Here is a 24871-nt window from a genome sequence, read left to right on the forward strand (position 1 = left end):
AAATCATCGTAGGACCTATTTATTTGCAAAATAAGCTTTAGTCTCATTATACTTGGCTTCATTATTTGCATAAAATGCAGCAAATATAATTATTTGCCATATAGGCTCCTTTTAAAATTGGCTCTGTTTCATAAGGTATCTTAGATGTTTTAAAGCTTTGAGCCCAGCCATGGATTTACCTATGCCTGCAAGTACCTGTATAAGTTAGATAAATTCCTCTCCTCTTGAGGTCCCAAGATAACTTGGGGCTCCTGGGCCTGTCAGAAAGTTACATTCTTTACTTACCACAGGTCAGGAACCCCATACAGGGACACAAGGTACAAAACCAGTTTTTCCAAGGGGCTTTTATTGGCTCTCTTAGTCAACTTTAATTCCTTAAAGAAGTCTGTTTACATTTGAAAGCATGCCATTCCAGTCAAACCCTTGTTAAATAACCAGTTTCTCCAATTATGTCCTGTTACCAAAAAAAAAAAGAAGAAAGAAGGAAAAACAGGTTCTTACTGCACTTATGCAAATAACTATATTGCCATAAGTTAAGAACACTCACAAATAGTTTCCAAATTCTGGAGAAATCAGGTAGAGAGAAAAAAATATGTTCCAAATTTTGTTTTTGGACAAAACTTTGTTTTATAATCCTTATAGGAGCATACTTTACTCAATTGTTAAAAGCTGTAAATAGCTCAAGAAGTGGGGGTTTCTTGACTCTGAAAAACAAAACAGAAAGATCAACAACATTTTAAGCAAAAAGTCATAAAAGATTATTTCAGTCTTTTATTAGTTCAGTCTATGCAATTAATTCCTGTTTTGCTTGATATATACGTGTTAGTTTTCCAGGAGAGTCTTGGATGCTGTTTTCTTTCTCTCTGCATTTAAGAGTACTCATTAAAGTTCTAAGGCTGATTATAAACCACCTTTTGAAGAGAATAAAAACAAGACAACAATTGTCTATGGATGACAAAAAGGCTTAGGGCAGCCATGGTTAAACAATTAATATCATTGACTAGGAAATTTGGATACCTCTGTGGCACATAATAACTTAGCATAACAATTATAATTATTATTGATAATGAACATTAGTATTGATAATGTTCATATCAGAATTATAGGAGTTTCCCATAATTTTGGAACACATACCAATAACATATTTATATAAACACAGCCCAAAGAAAGCCAAACAGAATTTCATATTTGACAATGCTTCCTGTATTATTTTAATGTACCAAATAAGCCAAATATGTCATTTTTGGACTTTAGGGGACCTAGTATCTAAAGGACTAATCAGGTTAGAAAAAGACATAACTTAGAATGTGATTTTGGAAAGTTTGTCAAATATCAAAAATTTAAAACATTTGACATTACAAAATAGCATCCCAGGTCACCATAAGCCATTTATTTGGCCAAAATGATAACTCAAAGATATTTTTAAAGGCAAAAACCTTTACTCACTGATAAAGGGAAGACTTTGCTTTCCAAAAAAAACTGTCTCTTTTGTTTCCTTTCTTTTTTCTATAGCTTATTCAAAAGGCAAACAAAAATCTTTAATTATTTTTCAATATTACATGAAAAACTTGTTCAAGAGAGAAAGCCAAATTTTACCTTTGCATTTGTGTACTATTAATGTCAAACCCAATTCATAATAAAGCCTTATAGACAACTCTATCCAATTTTAATGTTTGACCATGAGGTAAGATTCTCATAAACCTTTTATAGCTCTTTACAATTTTCTTGTTAAAGAGTACACCAGTGCTCTAAGAAAACCTTGTTATACTTTTATTCCATATTTAATTTATGAAAAAACTGAATAATATCCCTTTAATTTAAGCCAATAGGTTCACACAGAATTTCTTTTACAAGATTAATCTTTCACAAACCTTCCACAACTTGCTCAAGCTTTATCCAACCTAACTTGAAACAATCCTTTGACCCTCTAAAGTAGGGGGAGAAAATCCACATTCCCATACTTTCTCATAATCTTCTTACCAAAAGCATATTCTACTTTCCTTACACACCTTGCATGTAAAACTGTTTTTCCAGTAGTCTCAATTACATACGTTACAACGTTAACTCTTAGCAACTTTTATTTTTGGTGAAAAACTTGGTAAGTAAGTGGTTTTAATTATGTTCCAGGTGTGGAGCCTAGGACACTGGGCAGAAGTGCAGATAAGGTCTGACTCTTTCCAGCATAGCTGGGGGCATGGCTAACTCGACAAGTCCCCAGGCCTTATCTAGAATCTAATGGCCCCAAAGCAGGTAAGCTGGGCAATTTCCAAAAGTCAATGATGCAGTTTATGACCTTGAAGCATTTAGCAAACCTAATATCTGACCTGCCTAATTTAGACCAAATGTCTAAAGTTTGAAGATATTTTAATTTTACCAATAATCTTTAAAAGTGTCTTTATTTCCCAAAGATTATTAAAGTCATGTGAACCAAAAGGCATTAATGTTTCTATTTTTCTGACAAAATATTTAAGTACTTATTATTTTTAAGCCAATTAATCAGAGCCCTTTCATATATCAACATCACACAGACAACATATATAAATACACAGACAGACAGAAGATCCTGTAGTTGTAAGATTTTTCAGTTGCTAATTTTTAAGTTTATGAATTGGATTACTGACTTCAGGGTGGAGCCCTTCAAGAAACAGTGCCAGGAAAGCCTGCAGTTTCTAAGGCCTAATAAGCAGGCACAGCTAGAACGCAAAACAGATCTCCAAAACAAAGGGTCTCATTTTTATATTGGATCCTGGATCCTAAAGAGAGGGAATCAGCCCATCCCCCATGGCAGTCTTATCTTTCAATGGAGGGTGGGGATGCTTCCATACTTCCTAGGTGGCCAAGAGTATGCTTTACTGATCCAAATGTGCGAAGAGCCAAGTATCCCCCCAGAACTGCCATTAGCCACCCCTAAAAGTATATTTCCCATCTAGTTATTACATAGCTAGGCTAAAAGCTCTCTTACAATGCAGAGTAATTTCTGATATCCCCAAAAGTCAAAACTGTCAGATAACACAGTACAAAGCAGAACGGAGCCTTAGATTTTAAGGGTGGGCTATCTGCTTTCAATTCCTGGGGATCCATGAGGAGAGCAGAGGTTTCTCCCAAAACAGGGTCTGTGGCACCTCCTATTTTTACTGACAAGTCCCAGGCTATTAAAATTTATCTTAGGTCCTCTCAGGTGCGGCATCAAGAGTGAGAAGAAGACAAAATGGTGAAAAAAATTCAGTTGACTGAAAAGAAAAACTTTTTTCAGAAAACTAAGACCCAAGAAGAGAAAAAAAAGCATAAAGGCCTTTTAAATATATATATAGCTTGGATATCCATTTTTAATTAAGCTGACTTTTAACCAAATCTTGTTACCAGACTCTAGCCAGGACACACAGGCAATATTTCTGACTTTTGAACTTCACCAACAGTAACCTCCCAGGTGAAACTGGTAAGCCTCAACTAAGGTTATCACTTAATCCAGGTATACAAGGTATTTTCAGAGAGGTGATAAGCAGTTTTTACGAGATCTAGAATCGCCAAGCGTAGCTCAAAGGGTAGCTCAGAGAAAGGAAAATTCAAACGAGAAGTCAGAAGCTGTTTATAGAGGGGAAGAGAATCAATAAATGGCAAAGGTCACATAGATATTAAACCAGAAAGGACTCATTCCCTAAGATGGGAATTGAACCTGGGTACCCACTGTGAAAAGACAAATCCTTAGTCACTGAGCCACGGCACTGGACAGTTTTTGTTTTTACTGGAAGGAGCCTAGAGAAGCCAATTTCAAGTTTGTAAAGGCTTTTAACAGCTCAGGATAATTTTTAGGGCTATCACATGAACCCCCAATTTCCTGTCCTCTGGATGGTGGAGACTAAGAGAAAGTACTCCCACATGATCACAAGGTTAAACTCCCAAGGACATAAAAAAAGACAAGACAGAAACATCTAGTTTTTGTTTCAGGGACTTGCCACAAAGTTTGTAACTGACCAGTTTGCTGGGCCAACTTCAATAATGGGCTTATAGGGGTCCTAGGCCCACATTCTATCCTATAGTACCTCTTTTTATGGCAGATTGACACAGAAAGAAAAATTCATGGCACAAAGTACACCAGATTCTCTAAAGCTTAAGACTAGCCCCCATGAATCCTTTTTCATATTAATGAAATTCCTTGCAGGAAAGACAAACAGTGATTGTTATCATTTATTCAACCAGTTTGCACAAAGAGAGGCCAGAAGCCTGACTGGTAAGAAATTCCTACCCTTTGTCAGCATGCCAGGTTTCTGGGTTCCCTTTCTCTCTGTGGCTTTGATGGCCCTGCTTACTGTGCCATTGCTATGGGGGCCAAGCCACGTTACAAAAGAAAATCATCTTTTTCCATTTCATGGAACCACAGGCAAAAGTCTCTTAATTTTGTAAGATGCCATCCAACAGGCTGCATGGGGAAACCAAATTAACATTTTCCATTTCAGGACACTGGCCACCCCACTCAGTGCCCAACATCAACCTGGCAAGACTCAAACTTGCTCCCAATGGCCCTTGTCATCTTTGATCCACTCCAAGTGAGGTGGAATGCCCTCCAACCAGGAGTTTCAATATGTGGTGTCTGGGCAAGATGGAAGAGTGGACAGTCACCCTGAGTGACAGAAAAGATAGAAAAGAGAAACGAGAGAGGAAGAAAAGCATTGCCTGCCAGGGGGTGGAGAAGCCGAGGAGCTCAGGGAGGCCAAAGGTACCCATTCCATTGACACTGAATCAATAGTTCAGGAAGTCGCTTGTCAGTGGCAAAGGTAGCTTTTCCAGCAATCTGGTCATCTCTAAAGTTTCCCCCTTTGGGGAGAAGAAAGCTCCCCATGTCCCATGATCCTGTACATGCCTAATCCTGTCACCCACATCTGTCAGCAAACAGTGCAAGGCAGATTAATCCAAAGAGAATAGTGGTTAACGTCCTGTAGTGCCTAATCCATTTCTCCTTACCAAGGGACTTTACCGTGGGGGATCTCTACCTCCCTAGATCTTAGGAAGGACTCCAACCTTCTTCAATTGGGCCTCCAACCCAGTTTCTGACAAACATCCTTGCCCTTTACTAAGAGGGACCTTTAACCCCCTATTTCTTAGGAGGGACCCTCACCCCAATCTATACATTAGCCAGGATAAAATACCCCTCACTTACTCAAAGTCGGCCAACTGGGGCTGTGGTCTTTCTCCTTTGGGTTGGGGGGTTCTCTGGTACTGTCCCTTTGTGGTTCACCAGAAAAATGGTACTGGAAAGAGGTCCCAATCCAGACCCCAAGAGAGGGTTCCTGGACTTGCACAAGAAAGAATTTGAGGTGAGTCCACAGAGTAAAGTGAAAGCAAGTTTATAGAGAAGTAATGAAACAAAAGAATGGCTACTCTATAGACAGACCACCCCTGAGGGCTGCTGGTTGGCTGTTTTTATGGTTATTTCTTGATTATATGCTAAACAAAAGGTGGATTATTAATCAGTTTTCCAAGAAAAGGGAGATTTCCCCAGAACTGAGAGTTCCTCTCGCTTTTAGACTGTATAAGGTAATTTCTGGACATTGCCATGGCATTTGTAAACCGTCTTGGTGCTGGTAGGAGTGTCTTTTAGCATGCTAATGCATTATAATTAGTGTATAATGAGCAGTGAGGATGACCAGAGGTCACTTTCATCACCGTCTTGGATTTAGTGTGTTTTGGCTGGCTTGTTTACCGCATCCTGTTTATCAGCAGGGTATTTATGACCTGGATCTTGTGATATCAGTCCTGCCGACTCCCATCTCATCCTGTGACTAAAAACGCCTAACCTCCTGGAAATGCAGCCCAGCAAGTCTCAGCCCCATTTTACCCAGCCCCTATTCAAGATGGAGTCGCTCTGGTTCTAACACCTCTGACACAGGGCCAGGGCAGCAGCCAAGTCGCTCCCCCATGCTCCAGCCCCAGCTACACCAAAGTCTTCTTCCTCTGACTGGAATTCTGCCATTGTTACTGACTCATCCTGGTCTTCTAGAACTATTCCCCTGTGGAAATGACCCCCAACAAGTTCATAGGACGGCAGCCTGTGTGCCTCTGGGTCTGGGCAGCGTCCTGCCTCAGTTTCCTTCTTGTTAGGCAGGGGGAAGTTTGGCAAAGCCTCTCTGCCCTGGCTTCCTGGGGCCCGAGACTCCTGTATAAAGACTGTCTCAAATGTCCCTTGCCCTCCACCAAGGGATTTGGTGGGTTTTGGCCAGCTTGTTTACTGCATCCTCCTGTTCTACATTTGTTAAGGACTTACTGCCTGCGCCAGGTCTCATCTCTCTCAGGGTTTTTGGTCCCCAAAGGGTGTTTATATTAATTACTTCAACTAGTCCTAGGGAGCTGGGGTCAGGCAGCTGAAGTGACTTGCCCAAGGTCACATAGCTGGTAGACAAGAATAAAGCCCCCTACAGAACAGAAGACTCTCCAACCCGATGGAGTTCCCTTGGGGCTTGGGCATGGGCGGGAAACAAAGCATGCCCATCAGGGCCATCCCGGGAAGGGGGAGGTGCAGGAGTGCGGGGACCCTGGTAGGGTTGGGGAGGATATATTTAAATCTGGGGCTTCGGGTGCTAAATCCCAGTCCCCACTCACAGCTGGGCAAAGTGTGGAGGATGGGACAGCCCCTGGGCTATGCATCCTCGACCAGGGCTCATCCTTGAGCCTCCAATTTTCAATTTACTTGGGGGATAATCAAACAAAAGAATATGAAGCCTGGAAAGATCCTCAGAGATTATCTCATCTGATTCTTTCATCTGACCAGCAGGGACACTGTGGCCCAGGGAGGATTTATCTTTGGCCCAAAGGTCACGTAGCAGAGTGGAGTCCAAGCTGGGATGACAGCCAGACTGTCCCAACCTCCAGCCTTGCGCTGTCACCCCTCCCAAACCGACTTGGAATCCCCCAAGTCGTCCATTCAGGGGTGCAAGGGGGCACAAAGGAAAGCAGACTAAAGGACTTTGGCTGCTGGGAACACCCAAAGGCCTGCACTGGCCCTGCCCTCTACGTGGCCCTGCCCCAGGCAGCATTCCCAGGGCACAGAGCCAGGGCTGCAGAGGGAGGATGCCAAGCGGAGCCTCCCTCCCTGCAGCTTCTAAAGGAAAAGGGTTGAGTCGGCAGCACTGGAGAGGGAGACAGCTCCTGGCTGGCTCCAAGCCTTCGGGCTTAGAAAACCTGACTTTCTGAGGAAACGGGGATGGAGAGAATGATCAGTGGGACTTGGGGAGAAACAGGCTGGGGACGCAGGAATGGTTTTGTCAAGGGCCAGCTGTGTGCCTGGCAGTGTTCCATACTGCCCTCAACAGCTCCTCTGCAGAGAAGAGCTGCTCAACCCACTTCACAGGTGAGGAGGCTGAGGTCTGAAAAGCCAGGCAATTTACCAGGTTCTGGGGCCAGCTCATTTGGCTCCTGGCCATGCAATGCCCCAGAGAAGAGCCTCCTGTCCCTCTAGGTGCGGGGCAGCTGGCAGGAGTCAGAGCAGACAAGAGAGAACTCTGGAATATTACACTTCAATATTTTCCCTCCCACTAGCTTTGACCAGGCCTGAAAATTCCTCCATTTGTGCGTCATCCGTTGGTGTCCCAGCCTTTCTGACAATCTCCTCAGCTGGTCAGGTGGCCTGGAGACAGAGCTCCAGCCCTGGGGCAGACAAACCTGGGTGATGACTCAGCTCCCCCTCCTAGCTGTATGACCTTGGGCAAGTTTACCTCTCGCAGTCTTGGTGTCCCTGGGCCAGATTAACATGGGGAGGACAGGACCATCAGAGCCCACTGGTGGAATGCCCAATGGGGGCGCTCCCCACTGGCCACCCATCAGTAAAGCTGTGTGCCCTTTCCCAGGCACCCTGGAACCCAGGACAACAGCATGACCAGGAGGAGTGCAGGCCCAGGGTGGCTCTCATCACCCTGCTATCACCCCCAGCAGCAAAGGAGTAACCCCAATGCAGAAACTCAGGGTATGGACCCTGTTTCCCCAGCCACCCCCCACCCTTTCCCCTGCCCCCAGAAGCTGGCTTTTCTGCCCCACCCATTCTGTGGGCCTTCCACATCTTGACTCCTCTAATCCTTCCAACAATGCTCTGAGATGGGCACATGTGTTACCTCATCTGTCCATTTTACAGACGAGATAGATGAGGCACATACTGACCACGAGCCAAGCCCCTGACCACCATCCTGCACTCGCCCACGTTCTAGCCCAGGGTCAGGAGAGGGTGTGAAAATAAGCACATTCAGTCAGCGCTTACAAAGCACCGCGTGCTTCATGTATTTAAAAAATAAAATGTGTGCCTGTCAAAAAAGGAGACAGGACAGTAAACATGATGATTCCTGGCGTCCGCTATGTAGGCTGTGAGTGGCAAGTCACAGATCTAATTGTTCAGGCTCAGAGATCAATTTCAACAAAGGAAGACGCCAGCGCCTCCTGCTGGGCAGAGCCCCCCGCGCCCGGGAACCTGTGACGCTACCCGCCCCCGCCTGTCCCACCAGCCCGTCCCCTCAGGGAAATTTGGGGCAGGCCAGGGCGCCCATGCACTGGCTTCTTCCTCCAAACCCCCGCAGTCCCCGCAGCACCCCGCCCCCCCCCCGGTCCCCCTGCCCCCCCGGCCCCCCCACCCCCGGTCCCCCCCCCACACACAAACCGGCTTCCTCTGGTTCTACCGAATCCCCCACGTTGACCCGCCCAGGGGCCGGGAAAGTTTCGCTCTCCGGACCCAGGTTCCCCATCCTGGGCTTTCAGGACGTCGGATCCCAAAGGTGTTCAGCGGAGTTGGGCGGGCTGTCATGTTTTACAAAAGGGGAAACTGAGTCTGGAGAGCGCCAGCACCGCGCCAGGCCCTCTGCCCCAGCGGGAAACCTGCTGATTGATGGAGGTGAAACCGAGACTCAGGGACACTGAGGGGCAGCAACTTCCTCCTCGGACACGACAGACCGACCAGCGGCAGAGCCAGCATGTTGGAGCGTGTGGCTGGCGCCAACCTCTCCCTTTCTCCCTGCAAAAGGAAGGGGAACGACGCCCCCACGCCAGGCTCGGGGAACCCCTCCCTCTCCACCCGCTTCGGCCTCAAGCCAAGCCCTGGCTCGTGGCTCCCTCTGCATAGCCCAGGGCCCAGGCAAGCAGGACCCCCACAACCACGACAGCGCCAAGGGCCCAAAGGCCAAGGACCCTCCTCTCTTGGCCTACGACCCTGGGCCTCGCGCCAGGAGGGCGGAGCCGCAGCAGCGCCGGGAAAGTGCCTTTGCGCTTCCGGCTTGGGGTGAAGCCGAGCAGATCCGAACAAGGCCGAGTCTGGCCGAGTGCTGCCGAATACAGCCGAGCAGAGCCGAGCCTGGCCGAGTGGAGCCAAGTATCGCCGAATAGAGACGAGTCCAGTCGAGCGAGTTGCGGTGAGGATACCACGCGGCGACTGGACGAGGCCTGAGGACCCGTGGCGCCCCCTGCCGGGCCTGGGGAGCACAAAGCCACCCCCCAGCTGTCTCCGCAGCCCTGCGACCGGCCTTTGAGATGGGCGTGGGAGCCCATTTTCCGGATGAGGAAACTGAGTCTATCAGAGGTTCTGAGGCTGGCTCAAAGGCACTCAGCGCTAAGAGGTAGTGGCGCTGGGGTTCAAACCCGATTGCGTGGCCAGGAGCTCACCTGCCACTACCGCCCACGTAACGGGCATCGTGCGTTTGTTCCGTTCTCCCTCTGGTAGCTGCCGTTTGATACGGCCCAGCAGGGAGAACCCCTCCCTTCTGAAGAGCAGGCGCAGGGTCCTGGCTGAAGCTCAGAGGCAACCCCTGATCTTACAGAGGGAGAGACCAGGCAGGCACGGGGGCCTGTTGAGCCAGCAGTTCCCCTGAGCAAATATTGACACATTTGCCGGCCTTTAAAGCGGACAGAAGGATGGAGAGGCCACATCCCAGCTCTTCCCCTGCTGGGCTCCGATACACCCCACCCCCACCGTAGGCCTCAGTTTCTCCACCTGTAAGATGGTGACAGCGGAAGTGGGCTCCAGGAGAGTGTGAGCCAGAACCTGAGGTGTCTGGAACCCCGGGGGACCCTGAGTGTGGCTCAGGCACCTTTTTTTTTTTTTAGACGGAGTCTCATTGTGTCACCCAGGCTGGAGTGCAGTGGCATGTTCTCTGATCACTGCAACTTCCGCCTCTCTGTTCAAGCGATTCTCCTGCCTCAGCCTCCGGAGTAGCTGAGACTACAGGTGCGTGCCACCACGCCCCGCTAATTTTTTGTATTTTCAGTTGAGATGAGGTTTCACCGTGTTAACCAGGATGCTCTCGATCTCCTGATCTCGTGATCCGCCCGCCTCGGCCTCCCAAAGTGCTGAGATTACAGGCATGAGTCACCGTGCCCAGCTGGCCCAGCCACTTTTTCTGAGCCTATGAGAAAGTGAAGGCTTGTCTCACCCTCCGCACACACATGTGCACTCATGTGTGCCCATCATTCACCCCTCGGTGTGGTGCATGCTGCTGCTATGAGGCTTGCTGGAGGCCTGCTGGGATTCTGGGGAGGAACCTAGGTCCCCATGGGGCCTGGGCTGCCCTCTGCCTGTTGGGTCTTCCCGGGGGGTGTTGTCTACCATGGCCAGTGGCCACCAGGGACACCAGTGGCCTCAGAGCTCTCCCCACCCCTAGCATCACTCCTGTCCACTCAGCCTCCATTTTCATAGTTTTGTTTTTAGACTATGAGCCCTGGACTAGGGCCTGGGAAAACCGTGTTTGGGGTCTGACTCCCGGTGCCGTAACCCTGGGTAAGCCACATGACCATCCTGGGCCCTACTGTCTTCAGGGGTAAAATTCGTGTCAGAGATGTCGTCAGGACACGGAAGGTCCATGCCTTCCCTGTGGACACGCTCTGGTTCTCTCTTTGCACTGATCTGGACTATAATCTGGGACACTTTCACCCCCACCGCAGAGGAATTCTTGCTGCTGTTGGAGCGCTTCTCATGCCTGTGCCACACACAGTATGTATGGTGTGCCAGCCACTGTCCTATGCTGTTACAAATATTAACTCATTTAAACTTCCTAGCAGTGGGGACAGTTGCTCTCCTGCTCATCTCAGAGAGGAGAAAATTAAGGCACAGAGAGGTTAATTAATTGGCTAAAAATCAAACGACTAGTGAAGATGAGCTGGGATTCAAGCCCAGACACTTCCAGAGTCCATGTGCTTAAGAATTGCTCTCTGGGCTGGGTGAGGTGGTTCACGCCTGTAATCCCAGCACTTTGGGAGGCCGAGGCAGGCGGATCACTGGGTCAGGAGTTCAAGACCATCCTGGCCAACATGGTGAAACCCCGTCTCTACTAAAATACAAACAGTTAGCCAGGTGTGGTGGCACGTGCCTGTAGTCCCAGCTACTTGGGAGGCTGAGGCAGGGGAATCACTTGAACCCAGGAGGCAGAGGTTGCAGTGAGCCGAGATCCCACCACTGCACTCCAGCCTGGTGACAAAGCAAGACTCCATTTCAAAAAAAAAAAAAAAAAAAAAGGAGTTACACCTCTTATCCTTGCCATCACTTCCTTGGCACCTAGAAGACAGGAAGGCCTTGTACTGGACTTCTCTGCCCTCAGCTTTTTGCAGTTGGCAACCACCCAATAAGCTCTTATTGGAGAGTTTGAAGGAATGAATGGGTTAACCCAATAGGTCCTCTGGGAGACCGAGGAGAGAAGGGGCCTTTACTTCCATTTTGCAAGAGTGGGAATTAAGAGTTTGCTAGGCCTCCCTTAACGAAGCACCACACACTGGCTGACTTAAGCAACAGAAACTGATTGTCTCACAGTTCTGGGGGCAGAAGTCCAGGCTTGGCCTCGGCAAGGTTAGTTCCTTCTGAGGGCTGCAAGGGAAGGAAGAGCTGTTTCAGGCTTGCTTCTAGCTTCTGCTGTGCTGGCAATCGTTGGCTTTCCTTGACTTGCGGATACCTTGTTGGATCTTTACCTTCATGTTCACATGGCGTCTCCCTGGGTGTTTGTCTGTGTCTGAATCTCCACTTTTTTTTTTTTTTTTTGAGATGAAGTTTCACTGTGTTGCCCAGACTGGAGGGCGGTGGTGCGATCTCAGCTCACTGCAACCTCCGCCTCTCAGATTCAGGCCTCCCAGATTCTCCTACCTCAGCCTCCAGAGTAGCTGGGATTACAGGCACATGCCACTATGCCTGACTAATTTTTGTATTTTTAGTAGAGACGGGGTTTCACCATGTTGACCAGGGTGTCCTCAAACTCCTGACCTCAGATGATCCACCCGCCTCGGCCACCCAAAGTGCTGGGATTACAGGCATAAGCCACCATGCCCGGCCTCCCCGTTTCTTAAGGACAGCAGTCGTATTGGATAAGGGGCCATCCCTGCTCCAGTATGACCTCTTCACTACCTACAACACAATGACCCCATTTCCAGGTAAGGTCACATTCTGGGGCTGTGGAGGTAAGGACTTCAGCATAGGAATTTAGGGGGGACACAATTCAGCCTTAACAGGAATAGATGCCCTAGGAAGCCCTGTGTGACACAGCCTCTGTCCCTCAAAAGGGGACTGTTCGCCACCTTTCTTTCACTCACTGCCTCTCCCTAGCTCAGGACCTTAGCACATGCCAATACCTCTGCCTGGCACACTGAGGCTGCAACTTCCACTCTAGATGCAGCCCCCACCAGCCCCCAACCCTCAGAGCATGCTGCACTTCTCCCTCCCCACTGAGCCCCCAAAATAGGGCTGCACTTCTTGTGTGCTTGTCTATGGGTGCTGAGAGGGCAGGACCCATGTCCATTTGCCTGCACCAGCCCCCGGCTGCATGTCAGGGCCTTGCGTATAGCTGGTGCTCAGAAAAGCCTTTGTTAGCTAAGTGAACTACATCCAGAGGTGAAATAAATGGCCCAAGGCCGCACAGTAGGTTTGCTGCGGGAGGCCTGGGACCCAGGCGTGCTGACTTTGGCCCCATGACTTTCAGGGAGACATTTCTCCCTCAGCCTTCCCGGGGAGTCGCTGAGATGCTCACAAGGGCCTGCCAGAGACAGGGAGTGCCCTGAGGCCTTGGCGGGATGGTGGCCTTGCACAGCTCCGGGGGTGCCCCTCACACTACAGCCTGGCCTTCTTGCCATGTTTTTTGGTTTTTGGTTTTGGATGTTTTTGTTTGTTTTTTTTGTTTGTTTGTTTGGGGTGGTTTTTTGTTTTGGTTTTGGTTTTTGGTTTTTGTTTGAGATAGGGTCTCCCTCTGTCATCCAGGCTGGAGTGCAGTGGCACAATCTTGGCTCACTGCAACCTCTGCCTCCCAGGCTCAAGCGATCCTCCCACCTCGGCCTCCCAAGTAGTTGGAACCACAGGCATGCACCACCATGCCTGGCTAATTTTTGTATTTTTGGTAGAGACGGAATTTCACTATGTTGTTGCCCAGGCTGATCTCGAACTCCTGAGCTCAAGCAATCCACCCACCTCAGCCTCCCAAAGTGCTGGGATTATAGGCGTGAGCCACTTCGCCCAACCTCTCACTGTGTTTTCTTCTGTGTCGAGTCCTGTGGAGTCCAGGCTGTCAATTCCCACGGGTCCGTGGCCTCCACCTGTCCCACCCCTTCTAGGTAAAGAGGATCCCAAAGATCTGGAGGCTGTGGTCTTTCCTGCCCCAGGCCTTGCGGGTTCCCATCTCCCCTCTGATAATGTTGATGCTGACGCAGGAAGTCCTGGTCCAGAGCCTGGTGGCCAAGGGCTGTTGCCTGGCAACCGCCTCTGAGAGACAAGTTCAAGGTAAAGCCTCGGGTCTGAGCAACTTCAATGGCTGGAGGAGGAGGAGAGGAGTGGGCAAGGTGAGTTATCATCACTCCTGCCTCCCTGCTCCAGCTCACAGCTGCAGAGCCTCCCCTCACCCTACAGCCCCAGTGGCTCCCCTAGCCCACAAATTCTAGCCCCAAACCCTATACAAGCTCCTTCAGTAGCCCCATCCCTTATCACTCATGTATTCAGAGGCACCATGCTGTAGCTTCACAGGAAGTTAGAGGCACAGCATGTACAGTCCCCCCTGGAGTTGTGACATGCAGTGGCCCCCTTTGTTCATTCATTCCAGATACTCCTAAGAAAGGCCACGGTAGCACTGCCAGGCCCTGGGAACACAAGGCTGCCAGACACACGTGTGTGGGGGACAAGCACACGTACACACAGACTGCACGTGAGCATGCACAGGTGGGGACAGCCAGTGTGGTGGGGAAGCGAGGGCTGCCAGGACCAGACGAGGGACCCTGCCCAGGCAGCCACTCCCACCCAACACTGGCACCCCAGCAGTTCCTCTGCTCCCACTACTTACACACCGGCCGCATGTCACACCCCAGTGCACATTCACTCATGGACGCAGCTAAGATGTCCTGACCACCTACTATGCACCCTGCACTGGGCTCACACAAACCTGGACACACAATATCACACCCAGCAAAGGCAGTCACACACAGCAAACCCCGCACACACCCAGACCCGCGTGCTGTTGGTTGTTGGTGCCTGGCCCACCTCCCCTAGCCATTAGTAGGCTGTCCCTGACCCACCTCTGCCCCATGGGCCAGGCCAGATTGTCCATCACAGTGCCCTACCTTCTCTCTGGCTGGAAATATGGGCACATGACCTGCACCCGGCCAACCATGGCACCCTATCACCATGGCTTTGGTGATTGGCCCAAGGGACCATCATGTGACCTAGTTGGAGCCAATCCACTTTCTTCCCTGAAATCTAATATTTGGATAATAGGGAGAAAGGACATCTACTGCTTTTGGATCAAGGTCTATAAGGATGTGGGCTCAGCCCCATCAAGGGTACCTTCCACGTTCCCTGAAGGACCTGGACTCTGGGATGTCACACCTGAAGAGGCCAGGGTGCACAGAGCCCACACACACCTGCACATTCACACCCATCTGGACACAGTGTCTGGCAGATAAATTGGCCCAGGCCACAGCTGTTATCAGATGTCACCATCTTTATTGACAAGAGCTAGAGACAGAAGCAGCAAAGGGTTTCCTAACTGGCCTCCCGGGGAACCTTCGAGGACATTGCTCTCCTGTCTTAGGCAGCAAGAAGGCAGGATCAGCCAGAGAAGGCCAGAAGGCCAGGGCATCCTTCCTCTCTCAGACCCTCAGATCTTCCTCAAGGAACCCCAGACCAAGTCCCAGGGCTGGGCCTCCAGCCTCCATCTCCACACAAAATGTGGTTTTATAAACTTCCTTCTCCTCTGAGGGTCTCACTCTCTCCCCAAGTCCTGCCTCCCTGACCCTTGGCCTCTGACCCCCAGACTGCCCATTTCTCATGGCCTACAGTGTCACCACCCCAAAGGACAGACACAGACCGGCCACTTGATGAAGGAGAGGGGGGTATAGGCCAAGCCTGGGGGTGAGGAGGGTACTCCCACTTTATAATCTGATACACCCCACCCTACCCGTTGCAGTGAGCCTCGAAGTTACCTCACATGACTCATTTTCTTGTTAGATCCCAGGAGGCAGCTAAGCTGTGATTCATCTCCATTTGTTGATGGGGAAATTGAGGCCCAGAAGGCCTATGCCAGCCCAGGACCCTGAGGTGTGCTGAAGATCCAAGTCTTCAAAATCTGGTTCCTGTGCTTTCCCTGAGGACCCCTGCCCTCTGCAGGGGGTGGGGAAGTGGAGGGATTTCACCGGGGGTCCCACCCTCCCAGGGCCAGCCTCACCACAGCTCTGAGGGACCATCTCTGGGACGGAGTCTAGGCCCAGCCTTGGATAGTGGCTGCTCCCCGTGGTCCCCCTCCACAGTCCCACTTCAACCTCTTCTTGTCTTTCCTGGGCCTCTCAACCTGTAGTCTCCAGGATGATAGAGCATGGGGAGGCCTGCTCCCCACCCACCAGGGGCTCCCCGGTCCTCCCGATGTCCCTGGTAGCCAGCTTCACCCTAGGGCTTTATTAAGACCTGAGCCCTTCTTGGCAGCACTCTCAGGCCCCTCAGGGACGCAGGCCCTGTGCCCGTCTGTACTCTGTGCATTTGCCGTTGCACCCTGGCTGTTCCACCCTGATCGTGTCCTTCCCTCAGTACTGGTTGGGTGGGCTGTTGTCGGCAACTCAGGTTCACAGATGCTACCACTGAGCTCAGCCCAGGGAGGCCAAAGACGGCTCCAGGAAACAGATCTGTGCTTCTCCTTCCCCCACTCATCCTCCCCTTTCCCCCTTGTCTTCCTCTTCCTTCTTCCTCTTCCTCTTCTCCCTTCCTCTTCCTTCTCCTCTCAGCATTCTTCAGCAGACACTGTGCCTTTCCATGCCAGTCCCCATGGGCTGGGTCTCTGCCTCAGTCTCCAGGAGGGGAGAATATGGGTCACAAGGAGAGAAACAGGAATGGCCTCTCCTACAAGGAGGTGCCTGGAAGCCCTCAAAGACCTGGGAACCCCTGGGAGCCCCTACTCCAGCCGCAAGACCCAACGTGAGCTTCCTTGGGGATTCAGTGGCTGACCTCAGCAGGGGTAGAGCCAGGCTTTGGGTGGCCTAAGCTTATGCAGTTTGAGGTCCCTCTTTAAGAAAACGAATACAAAATGACAAGTACAAAAGTAGATGCAGGGCCTTGAAAGAGCCCAGGCAGTGAGAGACCCTGAAGCTGGCCCTCACTCGCTTCCTGGGAAATTCACCTGTTCTCTCCGCGCCCAGGAGCACAGGACCTCCAGCATTGACTGCCTGGGCCAGAAGGGCATGGAGGTTGTTGGGGTTTCCCCGGGTGAAGCCTGAGGCCTAGAGAGGAGCAGAGCTGGTCCAAGGCCTCACAGTCGAGAGGAGGGAGCTGATCTGGGGCCTGATCATTTCTGCGCCACACCTCCCACCAGGTTAGGCTTTCTTCTGTTTAGGTTTCCAGCCCAGCCCCCAGCAGTTCCTGTGTCCCTGACTCTGAGCCCAAGAAATCCTGGCCTTGGTTTGTCCCTCTGAGGGTCAAGATTCAGGTTGATGCCCCCACACACTCCAGCCCTGGGGGGAGGCCAGTCTGCACCCACCTTTTGCTCGCTCAGCAAGGTCAGCCCAGCAGTAGTGCCCTCCAAACCTCTCATCTGACATAGATCATCCAGGCTGATGACTCCTATCCCTGAGTCACAGAGGAGAAAACAAGTCCCAGAGACTGGAAGCAACCTACCCGAGGTCACACAGCAAGTCCTGGCAGCAACAGCATCAAAGCCCAGGCCCTTCAACATCCTATCATGGGCCTGTGGCACCTTGGGAAGTACACCCTAGGCATACCCACGGCTTCTGCCCCTTCCTCGGGCCACCCCAGCTTTCCCCAGGCCCCTACAGGTAGCTGATGCGCATGGTGCTGGACTTCTCCCCAGTGGAGGCCTCTTGGGGTAGGAGCTGCTGCTCCTTGCTGGCCACTCTGCTGGGCGGCCGCTGCTGTCCACTGGTGCCAGGCTGTGTGATCTGGCTGACCCGGCCGTTCATCTCCTTCCTCTTGCCCCGCTCCCTGCTCTCCTCCCCATCCTCCTCCTCCTCATCCTCTTCCTCAGTCTTCTCCGGGGGCCCCACAGTGGGCTCCTGGCTGCACACGCGGCGGGAGGGCCGCAGCAGGACCCTGCGGAAGCCCTGCTTGAAGCGGTAGGAGAGGAAGCCATAAAGGATGGGGTTGGCACAGCTGTTGGCGTAGGGCAGTGCCACCACCAGGAAGTAGAGCCCGAAGAAGGCAGGCTCCTCAGGCAGTGGGCACACCACGTTGACGATGTTGAGCACGTAGAAGGGCATCCAGCAGAGCACGAAAAGCGCCACCACGGCCACCACCATGCGCGTGACCCTGCGCTCAGAGCGTCGCCGCTGGCACGAGGGCGCCCACACCCGGCGCCCGGCTGAGCGCACCTTCACCACGATGAGTAGGTAGCAGAGGCAGATGACCAGCAGCGGTCCGAAGAAGCCCAGTGCAGCCGTGTAGATGATGAAGCCAGCTCGCCAGGCTGCTGCCGGCTCGGGCCACTGCATGTGGCAGGTGCTCATGCCGCGGGGCACTCCTGAGAAGACCACCACGGGCAGCACCACCACGGCTGAGGCCACCCACACGGCCGCGCTGACCATGCGGGCCACCGGAGCCGTGCGCCAGCGGGCCGAGCGGGTGGGATGTACCACGGCCAGGTAGCGGTCCACGCTCATGACGGTCAGGCAGAAGATGCTGGTGAACTGGTTGATGCCATCCACTGCCATGACCAGGCGGCACATGAGGGAGCCGAAGGGCCAGTAGGACAGGGCGTTCTGGGCGGCCAGGAAGGGCAGGCCCAGCATGAAGAGCTCGTCAGCCAGTGCCAGGTTGAGGATGTAGACGTTGGTGACTGAAGGGCTGGCCGTGTGCCGCAGGACCACATAGATGACCAGAGAGTTACCCAGCAGGCCCACCACGCACACCACCAGGTAGACCAGGGGGATCAGAACGCCACTGACAGCCAGCCCTGCTGGGCTTGGGGCCGCTGACACATTGCCCAGGGTGGCATCTGGGGGCCAGGCCAAGGAGGCATTCTCGGGTTCTGAGGTCGTGGACACCGATGATGATGGAGGAAGCGTGTCCATGGCTGAGGGGAGGTTGCTCAGCAGTCAGCTATTTGCCTGGGGGAAGGAAAAACAGCTCGGTCACGGCAGAGAATGGCTTTCTCTGTGCTGCCCTCTCCCATCACACTGAACCTGGGGACCTGCTGCATGCCCATCCTCCCATCGTCTGAGAGATTTCAGAGGATGGGAAGTGCACCATCTCATTCACCCTGCACAGTGCCACAAGGCTGAGTCATGTTATCCCCTTTTCTCAGATGAGGAAACTGAGGCTTGGGGAGGTGAGGTGATCATTCTTCATCGTGGAGAGAGGGTGTGGTGTGAGGCATGAAGTCATACTGTTTCATCAACCAATACCTGCCCTTCCTTTCTACATGTGAGGCCCCAGCTGGCAGGCCCCTGTGAAGTGGGTTGCATTGCTGGCGAGACCAACAGGTCTCGTCCTGACATCTGAAAAACACTGCTTCATATCACAGGAACTTCACCTGGAAACCCGCTCCCTACCTGAACTTCAGAGGATCCATGAACGCCCTAAACTCCAGGTGAAGGTTAATATCAGATTCTTCAGGTTCCAAATGGAGTTAAGAACCATAGGCTTGGGGTGTCCCCTCCCTTGGGAGTCAGAGTCCTTAGCGCCCCCCATCAGCCTGGGCCATCCCACTATGCCCCTCCCAAAGGCCCTGCCCAGGAAGGTTGGCTATGAGCCTGGGGGGCAGGTGGTTGAGACCCCTTCTCCTCAGCGGCCGGCTGGGGTTGGAGAACTTTACAATTCACTTAGTAGATGGTATCCAAGAGCAGCCCCGCCCCCTGGCTGGAGGGGCCAGCTGCCTGGAGAGGGGAACATTTTCAGAAGGGATTTGCAGCACAAGCAAGAGCCCCCACTGCACTCCACGTGCTCTCTTAGTGTCTTTCTCATCCCATGCCTGCGTGTAAGAAGCCGGGGCTCCTCCGGGCTCCCCTGCAAGACTCTGATCCCCTCCCATGTGGAGTCTCCAGCCAGCTTTGGACCCTCCCCACTGCTTTCCACCCTGTCACTTTCCCACAGGCACAAGCTCTGCCTCAGTGTCAGGCATCAAATGAACCAGGAAGCCTGGAGTGGACCAATTCCAATGCCAAGGGGGAATGTCCGACCCCACTGCGGAAAGCAACGCTCAGGAGGCGGCCCAGGCAGGGCCAGGCTGGAAGCAGGAGCCTCCTCTGGGGCCTGGACCACCCACTGCACCCCTTCTTCCTAATTATCCCTCAATCCCCTGGCTCCTGGCTGTCCTCAGATTCTCCCTGCAGAAAACCCTGAAGGGAAGAGAAATCTCTCAGAGGAGAAGCTCTTCTTCTAATATCCCTGACACTGGGCCTGCAGTTCCTCCCTCCACTGGGAGCTGTGGTCCGCACTGCCCTATACGGACGTCACTGTTGAGGTGCAAAGCTTCTGGGAAGGAAAGGCACCCCAAATCCAAACAAACACCTCTGAGCACGCCTGGCTACCCTTGCCCCAAGGACCTGGGGCTGCAGCGGGCTTACAGTGCCAGGCTGGGTGAAGTCAAGGGTAGCAGGGAACCCCTAGGCCATGGCTTCTCCAAAAGCATCCCAAGCTGGCTGGGCTCAGAGCATCTCCTCCCTGTTCCTGGGGCTGGGAGAAGAGAAGGATTCTGAGCCTGGGTCATCCCCCAACCTGTCCTCAACCCATCCTTCTCCCCAACCCCTCATCAGGTCTCCTGCGCCTGGAACAGCAGCACTAAGGGAGGGGCACCTAGACAGTGGGCTAGAGGATCCTAACAGTGCTGCCAGCTGCTCATCACTGAGCCCTGACTGTGCCAGGTGCCAGGCTAAGCCGGTGAACTGCAGTATCCTATGGTGTCCCATGAGGGAGGCACTACTGTCATCCTCACTGCACAGATGGGGAGCAAACGTGAGGTCACATGTTCTGGTCACAGCTAGGAAGTGGCAAATCTAGAAAAATTTGTAGTGACGACCTCTACGCCCATTCCACAGGCTGGCAAACTGAAGCCAGGCCTGGGAAGGCACCCACCTGAGTGCCCAGCTGGTACCCCGCTTTCCCAGTTGCCCCCAGGGCTTTGAGCTATGAGGATCATGAACTCAAAGCCTACTGGACCTTAGAGATCTTAAAATAGAATTTTGAATTCTTAGAACAGTCAGAGAATCTTACAGCCTTAGGATTTTAGACTCAGTATCCTTGAATCAAAGAATGTTAGAATTTCAGAATGCTAGAATGAGTCCATCTTAGACCTGGAATTGTGGAACCTGGAACCTTAGAGCCCTGCCTCCTTGGCAGGGGACCCGCGTCACCATCTACCTTGCTGCCCTGTGATGTGCACAGATCCTCTTTATAGCATCCCTGCTGGTCAGCCAATCACAAGCCAGGGCTAGATGAGGGAGGGGAGCACCAGGCTCGCGAGAGAAGCAAGGAGCTGGGCAGGCCTAATTTCCAGGCTTCAGGGACAGATGCCCCTGGGGTAGCCCACTGGGGGTAAGCTCTGAGGTTGTCCCACCCCCACGCCTGCCCAGCACACGTCTGTGCACCCACAAGCGCATGCGCTGACACACACATGGTCCTGACAGGAACACGGCACGCCTAGCCAGACCCTCCTTTGTACCAGGGAATGCAGTCGCCCCTCCCAGAACCCCTGGCCCCCTCCTGGAAAACCCTGTCTCCACCTTTATCTCAGCCGGTCGTCCCTGTCAAAGTTTGAGGTGCCCAGGGAGCAGAAGCAGGGAAATTACAGCTTTCCAAGCACGTAAGCCAGACCTGCAATTGAGGTGCCGTCTTTTCTTTAAAGAGCTGGAATCCTGTGCATGATCTAGTTCATCCTTGGGAAGGAGGGACTTTTCCTCCCTGTCTGGTTTATCTTTGGCACAAGCTTGCCTGAAAGCTGGGGGCGGACTCCTCGGAGGACTGTTCAGGAGGAGACAGCACAGAGAGGGTGAGTGGCTGCCTTGAGCCCTACAGCCCTAATAATTCAGGGAGGCCAGGCACCCCAATCATTCTCCATTTGCCCATCTCTCACTCGCTAGAACACTGGCTCTTGAATGCAGGGGCCCTGATTGATTGATTTCTTAACCCCAGAACCTAGGACATCACCCAGAACAGCCATAAATGTGAACAGCCAAGCAGTTCAGCAAGGAGAGCTCCAAGGTGGGACACTGTCCCCAGATGGAAGCCTCAGACTCACATCACGAGATCCTTGAGAAGCCCAAGAGGGAGAGTTTTTAGAGAGGAAGAAGTTGAGGCTCAGAGAGGTTAAGTAAGCTGCACAGGGTCACCCAGCTGGAGAGTGGGAAGCCAGAATTCGAACTCAGTTCTGTCTACTTCTAAACCATCAGTACCTCCTGGCCCCACTTGGTTCCTCTGAAGGCCTCAGGCTGAGAAGAATCAAAGGCCATGACAGTCCTGAAGAGTGCAGGGCGATGGCTCCTGGCTCTCTGATTGTCCTCTACACCCTTGGGCCTTCTCCCCAAAGAGACCTGGCTTATGCTTGTCAGCGCCAACTGACTCACTCGCACCCCAGGCCTGGGGCCTTATCCCAGGAGCACACCCCACAGGCCCAGGGTTGGGGGCTTGGGCTCTGTTGCACAGCAATGACGCCAAATTGCTGTGTGACCTCGGGCAAGTCACTTCTCCCCCCTGCACCTCAGTTTCGTCGTATGACTTCGGGCAAGTCACTTATCCCCCTGGACCTCAGTTTCATCATATGGAAGACAAGCGGACCCACTTCCCAGGGTTGTTTGCAGAGATTAAATGGAGGCGTGCCAAGCACAGTGCCGGGTATGGAGGGGGAGCTCAGGAGAGCTGCCACGTGAGCTGGGAAAGCCAACGACATGACGCATCTGGCTCCCTCCAGCCCTGACAGCCTGCGATTCTGTGATTCCGAGATCCTGGAATCATGGCACAAGATTCTGAGACTAATGCCCCTGCCCCTGCAGCTGACCGGGAGGTCACAGGAAGGCCTCCCTCCTGCCTCCCTGGGACTCCCCACCCTCTGCCTCCCCAGCCCCAGCCTCCCAAGTTCATCCTGGGCAGAGGATGGGCTTCCGGGACCCCACCCTTCGGGACATCATCCGGGCCCCAGCCTCCTTACCTGCCCATAGGGTGAGGGCTTCCCTCCTTGTCGCCAGGCTGGTTATCATTCTGCTGTCCCCTCTCCCTGCCCAGTCCCCAGGGTCATTAGCCCTGGGATTGGTTAGGAGGGCACTCCTAACTGGGGTCCCCACGCGGCACCCACTTCTAGACTGCTTGCGGGCTCAGGTCCCCTCCCAGGCCCTCGGCCACGGCTGTCCACAGAGCCTCTCCCATCTGGTCTCCGGCCCTGACTTCCCAACCAGCGCCTGGTACGTCACCCCCCATCTCCAGGACACATCCTGGGGGGGCAGGGGCAAGGATAGAGGGGGAGAAGCTTCCCAGGGTGAAGAAGAGAAAAGGGGAACGAGGGACGCACAAACCAATAGAAATAGAGGGGAAAGGGGGTCGGGAGGAGGTGGAGAGAGAGAGAGAGAGAGAGAAAGAGGGAGGGGGAGAGAGAGAGAGAGGGAGAGGAGACCGTGAGTAGGAGGAAAGGCAGAATGAGGGGGAGTGATGAAAGATGCGTGACAGGGAGAAGACGAAGAGGAAAGAGAGGAGAGGAGACACGGGTGAGAGGGAGAGATGCAGAGAGAGGCAGGATAGAGAGGAGGAGGGAGGAAGGAGAACGAGGGGTTGGCAGGGAGAGTGACAGAGAGGGACTGTGCCACAGATGGTGACATGGAGCCCGCGAAAGGAGGGAGCAAGCAGGGAGGGGCCGAGGGCCAGAGAGCAGGTGTGGGGGGTGGGGGGCAGGTTAAGGGAGGAGGCCCAGCGAGGGAGCAGGAGGGGGGCAGACCCTGTTACCGAGGAGATTTCAGCCACCCACGCCCGCTGGCCTTGGCTCCCGCAGGGAGTTGGAGAAAAGAATGTGCTCAGTGCTCAGGGGAGCTGAGGCTGCCAGCCAGTAGCCAGAGCAGCTCCCCAAGGCCACTGCGGCACAGGTCCCACGGGGCTACAGCTGTGTCCCAAGGCAAGGCTGGGTGTGAGGCTGACCAGCCCGAGAGTCCACGGTCCAGCCCTGCAGTCGGGCATACCAGCCGCAGCCAGCACCGGCCACCGGGGAGGCCGGGTGGGGGTCATTAGCCCTGGGATTGGTTAAATCTGGAGAGCCCCAGGCAGGGTGCGTAGAAGGACAGAGTAGAGAACCAATATTTCAGGCTTTGAGGGCAAAATCATTGTGCCGGGAGAAAACAGATTTTCACTATTTTCTAACTGACAAAACTCAAAATAGAATAATAATAATTCAGGCCAGTGTTTTGTAATGCAGGTCCACTAATGAGAAGAATAGAGTTCTTTTTAGAGGCAACATATTTTGCTTAATTGGAGTTTAGAGTTAGTGTTTCATCAAACTGATTGCAAATGGTCATCCGTAAAAACCATTCTCAGCTCGTCGGCTGCACAAAAACAGGCAGTGTGTGGGATGTGCCCCATGGGCCACATTTACTGATCTCTGGTCTAAGAGACTCTGCCCTGTGGTCCTAGGAATGGCCCAGTGTTTGGAAAGCATCCTAGGTGGTGCTCTGCACAGAGGAGTGCTCAGGCCAAGGACGCAGTCCCTTCTCCCTCCCGTCGACGGGAGGGAGAAGGACACGCGTCTTGGCTGAGCACCTACTATGTGCCAGGCACCACCTAGGATGCTTTCCAAACTGGGCCATTCCTTGGGACCAGGGCTGGACCTCCTTTGTCACTAGGTACCTGGGGCTGCAGAGAACTGGAAGTTGAATTCGTCCAGAAGTGCCACCGTGCGTGCGGCAGCACACAGTAGGACACACCCGCTTCCACCCGGAGCTGGCCTGGTCTCTTAACGCTGCCCCTCCGTTTGCCATGTGCCCGGGGCAAGGCCCTTGCTCCAGGTCTCATTGTCTTGGTCTGTACAAGTTCATGAGGTGTGGGTGGGCTCCTGGGAGCATGTCCTCAGGGTCAAGGGTGGGTTTTCCATGGCACTGACCACCCTTCCCTACCCATGGCTTCTCCCTGCCCTCAGAATAAAAGCTCTCCCCCGGCAGCCCACCTGGCACTGCAGCTTTGAGTCTGCCGCCTGCGCGGGCCTCCTCCTCTGTGGATTTCCCTCGCCCCTCTGTGCCCTAGGCGCAGCCAGCCTCATGTATCCATTCACTTATTCCTGCAGGTTGGGGTACAGGGGCTGAAGACTGGACAGGAGAGTTTGAGCCCCAGCTCTGCCCCTGCCGTGCAGTGAACTTGAACTTCAGTTTTCTCCTTCAGTAGAGTGTACACCCCTGACTGCCCAGCCCGGGGGTTCTTGTGAAGGTTAAAGTAGTAAATGTTTGTCAGCATGCCCCCAGTCACACACCTCCCCAGCTCCGAGCC

General features: G+C 52.8%; 1 protein-coding gene across 2 annotated transcripts; it reads right to left on the reverse strand.

Moving 5' to 3' along the window:
• Window positions 1–14904: 14904 nt before the first annotated feature.
• Window positions 14905–23575, reverse strand: LOC105464494 (somatostatin receptor 3). 2 transcript variants are annotated; one of them, XM_011712460.3, is made up of 2 exons: window positions 22563–23575; window positions 14905–18528 (listed from the first exon to the last, which is right to left on the reverse strand). In XM_011712460.3, the coding sequence occupies exon 2, from the start codon at window positions 18490–18492 to the stop codon at window positions 17236–17238; it is 1257 nt and encodes a 418-aa protein (XP_011710762.1). In that variant the 5' UTR covers window positions 18493–18528; window positions 22563–23575; the 3' UTR covers window positions 14905–17235. The 2 variants fall into 2 exon arrangements, with proteins under 2 accessions (XP_011710762.1, XP_070936639.1); XM_071080538.1 differs by lacking the exon at window positions 22563–23575 and adding an exon at window positions 21233–22390.
• Window positions 23576–24871: the final 1296 nt, after the last annotated feature.

Source organism: Macaca nemestrina, chromosome 15, assembly GCF_043159975.1.
Source record: "Macaca nemestrina isolate mMacNem1 chromosome 15, mMacNem.hap1, whole genome shotgun sequence".
NCBI lineage: Eukaryota > Metazoa > Chordata > Mammalia > Primates > Cercopithecidae > Macaca > Macaca nemestrina.

Excerpts from the sequence above, each read along its gene's own strand:
- LOC105464494 (XM_011712460.3), bottom strand. The coding sequence starts at position 18,492 with ATGGACACGCTTCCTCCATCATCATCGGTGTCCACGACCTCAGAACCC.